This window comes from Hibiscus syriacus, unplaced genomic scaffold (genome assembly GCF_006381635.1).
Source record: "Hibiscus syriacus cultivar Baekdansim isolate YM2019G1 unplaced genomic scaffold, ASM638163v2 tig00111278_pilon, whole genome shotgun sequence".
Taxonomy (NCBI): Eukaryota; Viridiplantae; Streptophyta; class Magnoliopsida; order Malvales; family Malvaceae; genus Hibiscus; species Hibiscus syriacus.
The window spans coordinates 307444-319643 of NW_024063045.1; the positions used below are offsets into that span (position 1 = coordinate 307444).

Below are 12200 nucleotides of genomic sequence, written 5' to 3' on the forward strand. Positions count from 1 at the left end.
GAATTAAAGTTCTCTAAAATCATGGAGATAATATTATACCAAACAAAAGGCAACTCTCTCTCTCTCTCTCTCTCGTTGACGTTCTTCAAGGCGGAATAAATTAGAATGAAAGGAACTTAAGAATAAAAACGAATAAAACTCATCTCGATTCAAAAAAATTGAAAATTTTAACTCAATTATACTAAAAAAATACTATGATAAGGATGTGGGGACTTCACAAAGCTATTACCATGCTGCATTTTGGACAACATAGAACGCAAGAGATAATATTCGTTTAACAACGCAAGAGATAATATTCGTTTAACATTCTCTCAGGGTATATTTTCATTTGTACGATTTTATATTCACCAGAGTGCGACTAAGATAGAATAGATGAAGTATAATTATGTATTTTTTTATTGAATCATGCATCATTCACCGTCTTTAAAATCATCGGTTGTGGTTCTTAGTCCAAATAAAAAGAAATACACTATCCACATAACTCAAATTTTATAATCAACAAATTTAATTAATTCGATAAGTTAAACTCTGTACATAGAGTGTGGTAATCATTTGCAACCAAGTTTGATGAATAACCTAGAGCTATTGTGTAATTTGATTGCAAGAAATCTCTAAATGCATAATGCATGAGATCATCAATTAAAATCTTTTGAAATTTTTAATTATTATTTAAAAATATGAAAAATATCAAAATAAAATTTAAATTATAAATGATATATAAAATTAGATAATATATTTAATTTAAAGTACTATGTTATTCTTTTAACATAAATTAACGATAACTTACGACGTAATGTTCATTTTAAAATAAAATAAAAAATTTAATATTAGTTTTGTACTTCAATTATTAGAAGATCATTTCAATATAGTACAGTGATCGTGTGTGTGCTTTATTTTTGTATAATATTTTTTTTATAATTTTACTATTTTAATAGTTTTTTTTATAATTTTTTTGTTGTTTTTTTGTTAGTCTGATGTGATTACGAAATACTCTCAATCATTTGACAATGAATGTTCAAACACCCTTGAAGACGTTGTACTCGAACCCAAGAGCTTTAGGGATAACAACTATGGTTGATAAACCAATGAGGTAGTTTGGTTCGTCTTTTTTTATTATTAAAAATGACCATTTTGTGTTAAATTAAAAAAAATATAATTGAATGATTAAAATAGAAATATGGATAAAGTTGAGCGATGAAAACGCAATTTACCCTTAATAAAAAGAAAACTCGATGATGATAAAGACGAATATAAATTATAAAACTCGTTTATCCAAAACCTCATCCCTTCTTCTCCTTAAGATTTTCTGGCTATCCAAACAGCCTATCCTGGAAAATTTCCCACTTCATTCTATCCAAAGAAAATGCCATTTAATTCCCTTTCTTTCTTTTAATCCACCTTCTCTGCTCCGAAATTTTCTCTAGAAATTATACTTTCTAGATGGCATTTCTCATACCTTTACCTGAAATTCCCATCGTCTCCACAAAAATTTTCTCTAACCCTATCCGTCGCTCTAAATTCCCCAAAAGCCTCGCGATTTGGAAGAACGATGACCAGAAAATTTGGTCAAGGGCTAACGTTAGGTTTGGTGTTAAAGATGTTGGTAGTACGGTTTCAGATTTGAGCCAAAGCTTGAGGTTGTACGGACAATTTTCCGCCCCTGTTAAGCAAGGATCGAAGCCCGGCAAAGAGGAAGAGAAGCAGGATTATTACGTGAATATGGGTTACGCAATTCGGACCTTGAGAGAGGAGTTTCCGGACATCTTCTACAGGGAGCTAAATTTTGATATTTACAGGTTTGGATTCAATTCTTCTTCTCCTTATCTCTTTTTTCGCATTTGTATTTATTTGGTTCATTTTTTTCTCTCGTAATTTTCATTTGATTGCTTTGAAATGGAGGAAATAATGGAGAAATCTGTAGAATGATTTGGATTTTTGAAATTGTCCGAGTAATGTTACCTCGAATGAACGAAATTAAAACTCAAATCTCCGCTACAAATTTGAAACATAATTGGACAGGGGTACTATCCTCCGATACTGTATGTATGTATGTATGTATATATTAATTAAACAAATTTTGAACTTTTTGAACCCTTTGTTTAAGTGTTCCCTGATTGGGATAGTGCGAATCTTTTCCGAAATCCGGCAAGAGAACGATTTCCAGTAGCAGACCTGATTCATGGCTTCAAATGTTGAAAATTATGCTTGTCCCAAGACATAGCCTTGGCTATTAAAGTGATTCATTATTGTTCGGTTTTGAATTCGAGTTGCTAAATGAAAAAGAGCAATGCTATCTGTTCGAATATCTGGTACTAACTCATTCATCAGCTTATGTTTTTGATGCAATTAGATATTCTATAAATGTGGTTTTTGTTTTGAATGTTGATTGTGTACAAGGAAGAAAGTATTGGCTCTTAGCTTAGGACAAAGAAACCAACGAGCTCTGTTAATTACATTCATCTTGCTCGTTGTCAAATCTTATATATATGTATGTGCTTGGACCGTTTTCATTCTATTCATATAAGTTACTTCTCCTCTGTTTAGGGATGATATTGTATTCAATGATCCTCTTAACACTTTCATTGGAATCGACAATTACAAGTCAATCTTCTGGGCACTGCGATTCCATGGGAGGATCTTTTTCAAGGCTCTCTGGCTTGACATTATCAGCGTATGGCAACCAATGGAAAACATCATAATGATCCGCTGGACCATCCATGGCATTCCACGAGTCCCATGGGAGAGCCGCGGTCGATTTGACGGCACTTCTGAATACAAACTTGACAAGAACGGTAAAATATATGAGCACCGAGTTGACAACATTGCACTGAATTCACCCCCGAAGTTTCACGTGCTAGCCGTGGAGGATCTAATTCGATCCGTAGGTTGCCCCTCGACCCCGAGGCCAACTTTCTTCGAGTTTTCATCAGCTTCGTCTCCAGAAAGAACCTAATATACCCACTTGGCGTGTTTATGAATTTTGGTAAATAATGTGTTTCATGGTTGTAGATGTTGAGCTATAGCATGAAATGGTAGTTATTGTTGTGTAATACTTGCTGTAGATGGAAAAGCAAGCACTTGGTACTGCATGGGTTGTATTCTCATGTTATAGGTAATCTCAAACAACTTGTATAGTCCTTGTATAGTAGCCATAATTGACTATTCCTTGTGTAGATAGAATGAAAATGGAATTATTAGATATTTATAATATTAATTAATAATGATGTATTTCATCATATCAAATTGAAATCTAAGCTAAACATTAAGTATGATTTTAAAAAAAAATTAAATTTGGGTACCAAAATATCTTTTTAAGATCACTGCCTTTGCCGAGAGTTAAACCCGAATCTATTGCTTGGAAGGCAATTATCCTAACCGTCAGACTGCAAACGCTTTTCTTTATATAATTTAACATCTAATTATCATTATCTTAATATAATACATTGGGTAATAATTACGAGAAACAATCTTCAACAATGCATTTGTTCAAATCTATCAAAGGCTTGAACGAGAAATTTTGAATTATTGGACTGGGACAAATTGTGATTTGTTTGGAGGATTTTATCTTGAAGGTTAGGGTTTGATTTATTAGAGCATGCTTTGAACGACAACACATAGCATGTATTATGTATAAATTCAATATACAAAGCTTTATATCATAAAATTTAAGTATATCAGGGTAGAAATGTACTGCCCTACTCAAAATATCTACACGTAGCTCCCTTCTTCAATTGGGAGTCTTTCTCCTTTCTTTTTCCTTCGGAAGGCTTCTCATTCTCTCTCACTTTAATAAAAAATTTAGGTTTGTTACAATCTTTAACGATTATAAAATTCAAGTGGTTCTGAGATTGGATTTTATCATATTCAATCAGCAAGTTAACATTTAACTCAGATGACTGTCAAATTTTTAACGGAAAAGGATGAGTTTGAAATATACAAAATAGTCGGATGACCATTTTGTAACTTTTAATAGTCATGAAACTCAGCAAAGCAACGTTGTATAGTCGAGATACCTTTTGTCTACTTTACCCTACAAATTAATTGAATACTTAAATTGAAAAAAAAACATAAAACCAATGGATAAACATTATAAATGGGTGAATGGTTAAGTTAGAATTTTAAACGAGTTAGAATTCCTAGCTTTTAGGCTACTAGAGTGATAGTGTTGGAGTTAGAATTTTTAGTGTTCATGATTTAGGGTTTGTCTTTTGAAGTTTTTCATTCATGTCTGATTCAATTCGCACCGTCGAAGCGAGTTTGCATTTCTAATGACGAAGAAAAAAGGGTGAAGAAAAAAGTGTTCATGATTTATGGATGAATATCTTAGCTAATACTACAGGAACATGATATACTTTCTTTTCCAACCACTCAAATAGATCAACCACGACGGAGTTTACATGACAAAGAACTTTTGGGAAAATCACTAAATCGTAAATTCTCAAAACGAACATCTCCATACTTTTCTCAATATCACTGTGTTTGACAATCAGTTCTTTAATGCACGACCAAGGAAAACAATCAGACTCTCATTTCTTTTGGATGCAGTCGGTTACCCACTTCTCTCCCATTCCTGTAATCTTTGCGAGCTTGCTTTTGAAGGGTTGTACTCTTGTCGTGTTTGAGTAGATTCTATCCAAGTGTATTGTCTCGAAATGAAACAAGGAGGTGTATTCCTCCAGAGTAGGAGTCATGTCCTCTTTGTTGAAAGTGAAACAACTATATGTTGGATTCCAAAACTGGATCAGAGCCTTGATCAATGGCTCATTTACCTTCACATACAACAAAAGAGCTATGTCATTAGGGATGGCAACTCAACCCGAATCCGACGGGTTCCGACCCGACCCGATCGGGTCGGATTTTTTTAAAAAAATTTCGGGTTCGGGTCGGGTCGGGTCGGGTTTTTTTTAAATGTACTGTTCGGGTTGGGTCGGGTCGGGTTTAGGGTAAAAAAAATCCGACCCGACCCGAAAAATATATATAATTTTATCTTATATATTTAGGGATAATTACAATAATATCCTTCCATATATAATTTTTTTCAATTAAGTCACTGTTTTCATTGAATTAATTTTTTTTTATTATTTCGGGTCGGGTCGGGTCAGATTTCTAAGTCATATATTCGGGTCGGGTCAGGTCGGGTGAAACATTAATTTTGTCGGGTCGGGTCGGGTCACGGGTGGAGAACCATTTCTTCTCGGGTCGGGTCGGGTGGGCCAAAAACCCGACCCGACCCGACCCATTGCCATCCCTATATGTCATCATACTTTTCCCAGAATGCATGCCTTGTATCAGATTTCCAACTCTCCCAGATTTCACGTAGCCCTTGCAGATCATTTTGCTTAAGACTGACTGGAGCTACCTCTGGTAGTACTAATAGGAGTCATGTCCTCTTTGTTGAAAGTGAAACAACTATATGTTGGATTCCAAAACTGGATCAGAGCCTTGATCAATGGCTTATTTACCTTCACATACAACAAAAGAACTATGTCATCATACTTTTCCCAGAATGCATGCCTTGTATCAGATTTCCAACTCTCCCAGATTTCACGTAGCCCTTGCAGATCATTTTGCTTAAGACTGACTGGAGCTACCTCTGGTAGTACTAATATGTAGTCTTCAGTCAAACTATCCCCCTTCTTCCTCTGAGTTTCTTCAGACCATGACCTCACTTCTACATTCTTTATTTCCTTTTTATGAAAACTCTTGTCCATTTTATGATCGCCTTCTACTTTGATGACCACTTTGTGAACCAACACATTTCTTAATGAATGATCATGCAATGCAACAATACAAAAAAACAGAAACAAAAATAGAACCGTGCCAGTATATACAATGAATAATCAAATAACAAGAAAATATATCATAAACCTTACCCACATGTAACCTACCCAACATGATATTTACCCTCATGCTTTTATTCAGAAAATAAACCCTAACCACATGACATCTAGTTCACAAGCTTCGTATGAAAATATAAAACCTAATCGCATACGCTTCTAGTTCTCATGCTTTTTGCAAAATAAGTAAATAAATTTGAGGAAAATGTTAGAGTGAGTTCCCCTTTTGTGAGTTTTGAATAACCGCGAACAAAAATTCAGTATGAGATGGGCAGAGTTTCGGTATTACTAACAAAGTCCTCGAATTGTCATTTGTTGGTGCCCCTTGGGCCTGCCAGACCCTCGATCATCACCCATTATAAGCTTAAACAAGTCGAGTTCAATTCGAGAGAATGCATTTCCACATGTCCATGCGAGGAAACTAAATGTTTCACGTGTAAACACGAGGCATATGCATCCCAGATGTTACTTGCTAAAGCCCATACGGAGAAAAAATATTTTTTCTCACGTAAGCGTAGTGTTCACCCCTACCTAACGGGATAGAGCACAGTTAGAAGGCTCTAAATACTCAAACAGTTATAGAGCGAGTGGGGGGAACTCACAATCCTTCGTCTCGATCCAAAAACAAACAGACTAAAACAAAGGCAAAAAAATCTAAAACATGTAAATCACAAGTTAGTACAACCAATAAATAAAAGATGCACGATGCAATGCAAACAAAACACGAGGATCAAAATTTAAATATCGTTCAAATTTATCATTTTCAACGAAATAAGATGACATATAATTGATTACGACCTGACTCTCTAATGTCCCCAGCGGAGTCGCCAAGCTGTCGGAACGATCCTTAAGCTTTTAAGAGCTATGACGGGGAGCAATCCTACTTAATCTTGGAAAAGGTTGGGTTTTAAAATAAATGTATAAATAAATAAATTTGAAGTCTCCACCGACCTTTGTGTTAGGTAGGTCGAATACCTAAAAATACATTTTAAAATAATTTTAAGAAAAATAATTTTAAAAGATAAAAAATGATATGCGTTTAACCATAAATTTGTTTTGAAAAAAAGGTTCAGGAGTCAATTACGCTTGGGGAAGGATTAGTACCCCACAACGCCCGAAATTGGTACCTAAGCAATTATACATCATCTGGATGTTAAAATTGGCAAACTTGAATATATATTTAAATTGTGATCTGTTTTAGAAATATTAAAAAGGGTATTATTTTGTACGAACAATTCTCAAAAATACCTTTCTTGTTAGTTAAGGGGCATTTCCATGGATTCTCCTTACAAAATAATATTGCCCTAATTTTAATAAATCATATATACATAATAATTTATAAAACAACTTGAATACAAAAAGGTATTACTTTGTATGAAAAATCATTAGGAATGCAATCCTTGTCAATTAAGGCACATTTCCATAGATTCCCCATACAAAATAACATTGTCTTAACTTATAGAAAAAATACATATGTTAAATATTTTAAAAAATCATTCAAATATAAAATGTATTATTTTGTTCGAACAATTCTTGGAAACACACTCCTTATCAGTTAAGGCGCATTTCTATAAATTATCAGCACAAAATAATATTTAACACACACATATATATATTTAAGAAAAATACTAATATACATATATTGATCGAACCCATGAACATTTAATAGGTACCTAATAACATGCAATAAAAAAGAAAAGGTTAAAACACAACACAACGTAATTCGAATAGACCGCACTAAAATATAACAAAAAGACAGAAACTTTAAAGACCAAAATACAAAACTAGAAAAACCTAGGGTAACCATTGCAAATATTATACAAACTAGGCACCAGAATCATAAATAAACCAATAACACCATTCAGAACTAAAAATATTAAATTTGAGGATTAAACTATAAAATAAGCAAAAATCATGGCCATAAACAAGAATAACACGCAAGCTAGGTACTGGACATGTAATTTAACCGTCATCACAATTCGGGATTAAAATAAAAACCATTAAAATCTAGGGACTGAATCAAACATTTACCCAAAACACGTATAAATAAGGGCAGTGACTAAAATAAAAATGTAGTAAAACTTGAGATCCAAATTAAAATAAATGAAACTTTATTGCAATGACTAAAATGAAATTTACAATACACAATGGCTGCGGGAATATTTTTCCCATGCGCCCAAAATGTACAAAGCCTTCCCCTAAAACGACGTAATCCCGGGGTGGGTATAAATACCCAAAAATCAGCTGAAAATACCCAAACCCCCTCATTTTTCATTTTGTTTTCTCTCTCTAAAAGGAGAGAAAACCTTTTTTCTCTGGCTTTTCTCTTCCCTCCTTCGTCGGGGGAGGTCGGCAGCCTCCAGCCACCGCTCGCCGGAGCACTCCGCCGCCACACACGGCGGCCGGTGACCTAAAAAGTTACCCAAAACAATCCCCTATCTACCCTAAACCCAAATCTAAACACCCTTAAGCCCAAAGACCCTCCAAACACCCTAGATCTAGGGATATACCTTCGAACAAACGACTCTCTGACGACGCTTTAAGGTATCGATGATGGTGAGGTAAGCTTCTTCTCTTCGGTCCCTTCTCCCTTTATCTTCTTTTCCTGTTTTCCCTCTCTTTTTTTACTCGAAATCTTTCGGTTTTGTTTTGTTCTCTGATTATTCGTTTTTATGGTTCTTGCTATCTTGTTGATGATATGTTCTTGGTGTTGTTGATGATATGTTCTTGGTGTTGTTGATGTGTTGTCTATATCATCGAAAATAGGGATGATTTTTCCTCTTCCTTCTTTTTTCCACTTTTGATGTTGCGTTTTTTTGGTAAGGGTTTGAACCTCTGTTTTATTTTGCTTGCTTTTCTATTCTTGTGATAGGACGACATTTTGCAGGCATGACGTGGGTTCAATAGGGGGTTGACTCGAGGCTCTTTGTCTCCTTTCGGTGGCCGACGTGAAATCTGGTGGTAGTCCTTGGGCAGTGGAGAAGCATGGGCGCCTTCATTTCACGCGGGGAGCACGTGGCGGTTGAAGCACTTCAAGGTAAAACCCTAGTTGATTCAGATCTGGACCGTTGGATGGGTCCAGATCTGACGATTCAGATCGAGCGATGGCTTGAGGCTTGGTGCAACTAGGGTTTTTTTAGCATACTAGGCTCACGGGTTGAAGGTTTGGGACGTTTGGGCCTTGGCTACTTTGGTTGGGCCTTAGGGTCTTAATTTGTAATTTGGGCCTGGTTTGGTTGCTAGTTGAGGCATTTGTACCCTGAAAATAAAATAATAATAATAAATAATAGTAATAATAATGATAATATAATAATAATAATAAATTATGATCCAGACAAAAACGGGTGTCTACATTTATCATATCCTTTCTTTTCTTCCCATCAAAATGTTTATTGCCACTAATATTTTTTTTAAAAAGATGGATAGATTTGTGGACTGTTGTTCCCGTTCTCCTATTCAGTTCCACTGAATTTATGGGTAGCTTTAAGGATATTTTAGAGAAGGTGTTAATCGAGTGTAAAACTCAAATTATTTACCAGTTTAGCTTAGATTTTGAATATATCCTGATAATTGAAGAGCGTTTTGGCACATGGATTAGTACTGCAATTAAAAGTAATGTTCAAGTATTGAAATAGCATTTGTTCTTTACCTGGACGAGCCCTTAGACTGCCTGATTATGTTTTTGCTTGCAAAACACTTGTATGTCTAAAGTTGTTTAATGATGTTTTCGTGGATGCCCATGCAAATGTATGTACATATTATTATGCTTAAAGAATCTAGTGTCTCATATGTCTGTATATATTATTACGCTTTAATGATACATTAGCACGTTGTGAAACCTGAATGCTTCACATGTCGAAACTTCAACGAAATAGCACGCTAAAGGTAAAATTTTCTAAACTCCTAAACACAAAGGTAAAAAAATACTCGAAAGTTCTATAAAAATAACACTTCATTCCTTTCATTATCTTACATTAGTCATCCATGGTAAACTTCCACCATGTTTAGTAGGATTAGCACATAATTCATATGCTTATCACTAATGTGTTTATCATAGAACAACTTCACTTGTCATGATCATGACTAATCTTAACCAATCATCAAAGTATTTTATCATACCTTCCATAATAAGCAAACAAAACACACAATCTAATAAAAAAATATTGAAGGAAACAATTTTAGTAACTAGACATGAGCACTCTTATGACTTTAGATGCATACACAGGGTAAAAATTTTCTGATCTATGATTGGCTTTGTGCACGTGATGGATCAAGTAGGAACGGGCGGGGACAGTCGGCCCTAAATTTAAAATTATCATATATTCTAAATATTTTTTATGTATTTTCTACATAGATAATATAATTTGTAATATAATGACATACTTCAAAATATTTGCATTTATTCAATGAATTATATTTTGATTTTAAATTCACATTTGCATCTTTTCAAAAATCGAGGTAATATATTTTTTTAGAATAATGTATAAATTTTTTGACGTTGTAGGAGTGCTATAACTTTTTTCACGTGTAAATCGGCTCTAAACTTAATTTTGAATCTAGATTTAAATGTAAACCCCATATATATATATATATATATATATATATATATATATATATATCGCTAACGATTCCTATTTTTCAAAAACGTATGTTTTATGGAAATATATACTTTAACCTAAAAACAATCTGAAAAAAAAACCCCATCATTTGCCATGTAAACCCATTTCATGAACCTTGGATTCCTTTCATATTCCATGTCTGTACATTGTTGTTCTAAATGTTATTGTCCTTTACCTTTATGCTTACACTCTTGTGTTGGATTATAACTGTTATTGTTTGTTGATTAATGGAGCTCATGTTCTTTATTCTCTTAGCCCCACCAGACAATATCACATTATTGTTATATTCTAATTTAATTAATTTTAATTTTTATAACTTCAAAATTTTACTCGTGGCCCGAATAATATAAGAATAAAACGATTAAACTATAAAGAATTTAAAATTATTAAATTAAAAATTAAATCTTTAATATTTTATGATATATGAACTAACAATAAAAATTGATTTAATATATTTTCTTAACATAAAATCAACATTTCAAAATTTAAAAAATAGATTACATAAAATTACCAAATCAAAATATAAAAATTAAATCATAACTTAAATACTAGCGAAAGAACTTGGGTCTAGTTTACCATTATTTTTGAAAGGCACGGTGAAAAAGTGATGTGAAAAATATATTTTTAAATATTTTAATTTGAAATTTAAATGTTTATTATTGTTGTTAAAATGTACAATTGAAAATATAAATAATTATGTTAGATATAATATTATAAATTAAAAATATATATTTAAAATTTTTAATATTTATAACATATAGAGCAAAATATCAATTTACACGAATTAAACGACTTTCGTGGTAAAGAAATTTGTTGTTATTCCTTGAGGTATCAAGTTTGAGCACCGCATATGCATGATATGAGCTTTCATTATCAAATGATTGATAATCTTTAAACATATATTATTTTATATTCACCTCATATATATAAAAAGTATATATATATCAATTTAAATTATAATAAAAAGTATAAATATTTATTAAAAAATAGATTATAATGGTTGCGCATGTGTCGTGAAAATATATAAAAATTCAAATAATTTTTAGTATCTAAAAAATTTATCATGATAATATATAAAACTTTTAAACCGCAAATAATATATCTATCATATAATTATTTTTTTAAATATAAAATATAAAATAAATACAGTAACAAATAAAAATAAAAATTATGATTTTGAGTCGAAACTATTTTTCGAAAAAATAAATTTTAACTTTTACATGTAAGTAAAAAAACATTTTCAAAACTAACTTTTCTTTAGAAATGATCTAAGGGTAAAGTACACAAATGGTCTCCGACTATAGGATGATGTTTTATTGAGTCCTTCAACTATTTTTTTTTGATTAATTTGGGGTAAGTTCAATGTAATATATGTTCAAGATAACTCTAAATCATTTGACATTGAACGCTCATACCACTAGCATTCATGGTGCTAGAACCCGAGACCTCAAGGAATAACAATCATTCCTTTACCACCGAGATCGCTTGATTCGTGCCCCCAACTATTAAAAGTTACAAAATTGTCCCCCAATTATATGACATTGCTTTGTTGAGTTCCCCGACTATTAAAAGTTACAAAATTGTCATCCAACTATTCATATGTTCCAAACTCGTCATTTTTCATTAAAAATTTGACTGTAGTCTGAGTTGTACGTTACCTTATTAACTGAGATATGAAAAATATAATCCCAAAATCTCAAAAGACAATCATAACTCAATCAAAATGTTAACGTCCAACTCAGAT

At 32.7% G+C, this 12200-nt stretch overlaps 1 protein-coding gene across 1 annotated transcript; it reads left to right on the plus strand.

Moving 5' to 3' along the window:
* Positions 1–1257: 1257 nt before the first annotated feature.
* LOC120157897 lies at positions 1258–2983 on the plus strand. The gene is made up of 2 exons (XM_039168880.1): positions 1258–1796; positions 2545–2983. The coding sequence occupies exons 1-2, from the start codon at positions 1441–1443 to the stop codon at positions 2951–2953; spliced, it is 765 nt and encodes a 254-aa protein (XP_039024811.1). The 5' UTR covers positions 1258–1440; the 3' UTR covers positions 2954–2983.
* Positions 2984–12200: the final 9217 nt, after the last annotated feature.

Bases quoted from the DNA above. Each gene is read 5' to 3' on its own strand.
- LOC120157897 (XM_039168880.1), top strand. From the start codon at position 1,441: ATGGCATTTCTCATACCTTTACCTGAAATTCCCATCGTCTCCACAAAA. The intron at 1,797-2,544 runs GTTTGGATTCAA...TCCTCTGTTTAG, and splicing joins CTAAATTTTGATATTTACAG to GGATGATATTGTATTCAATG.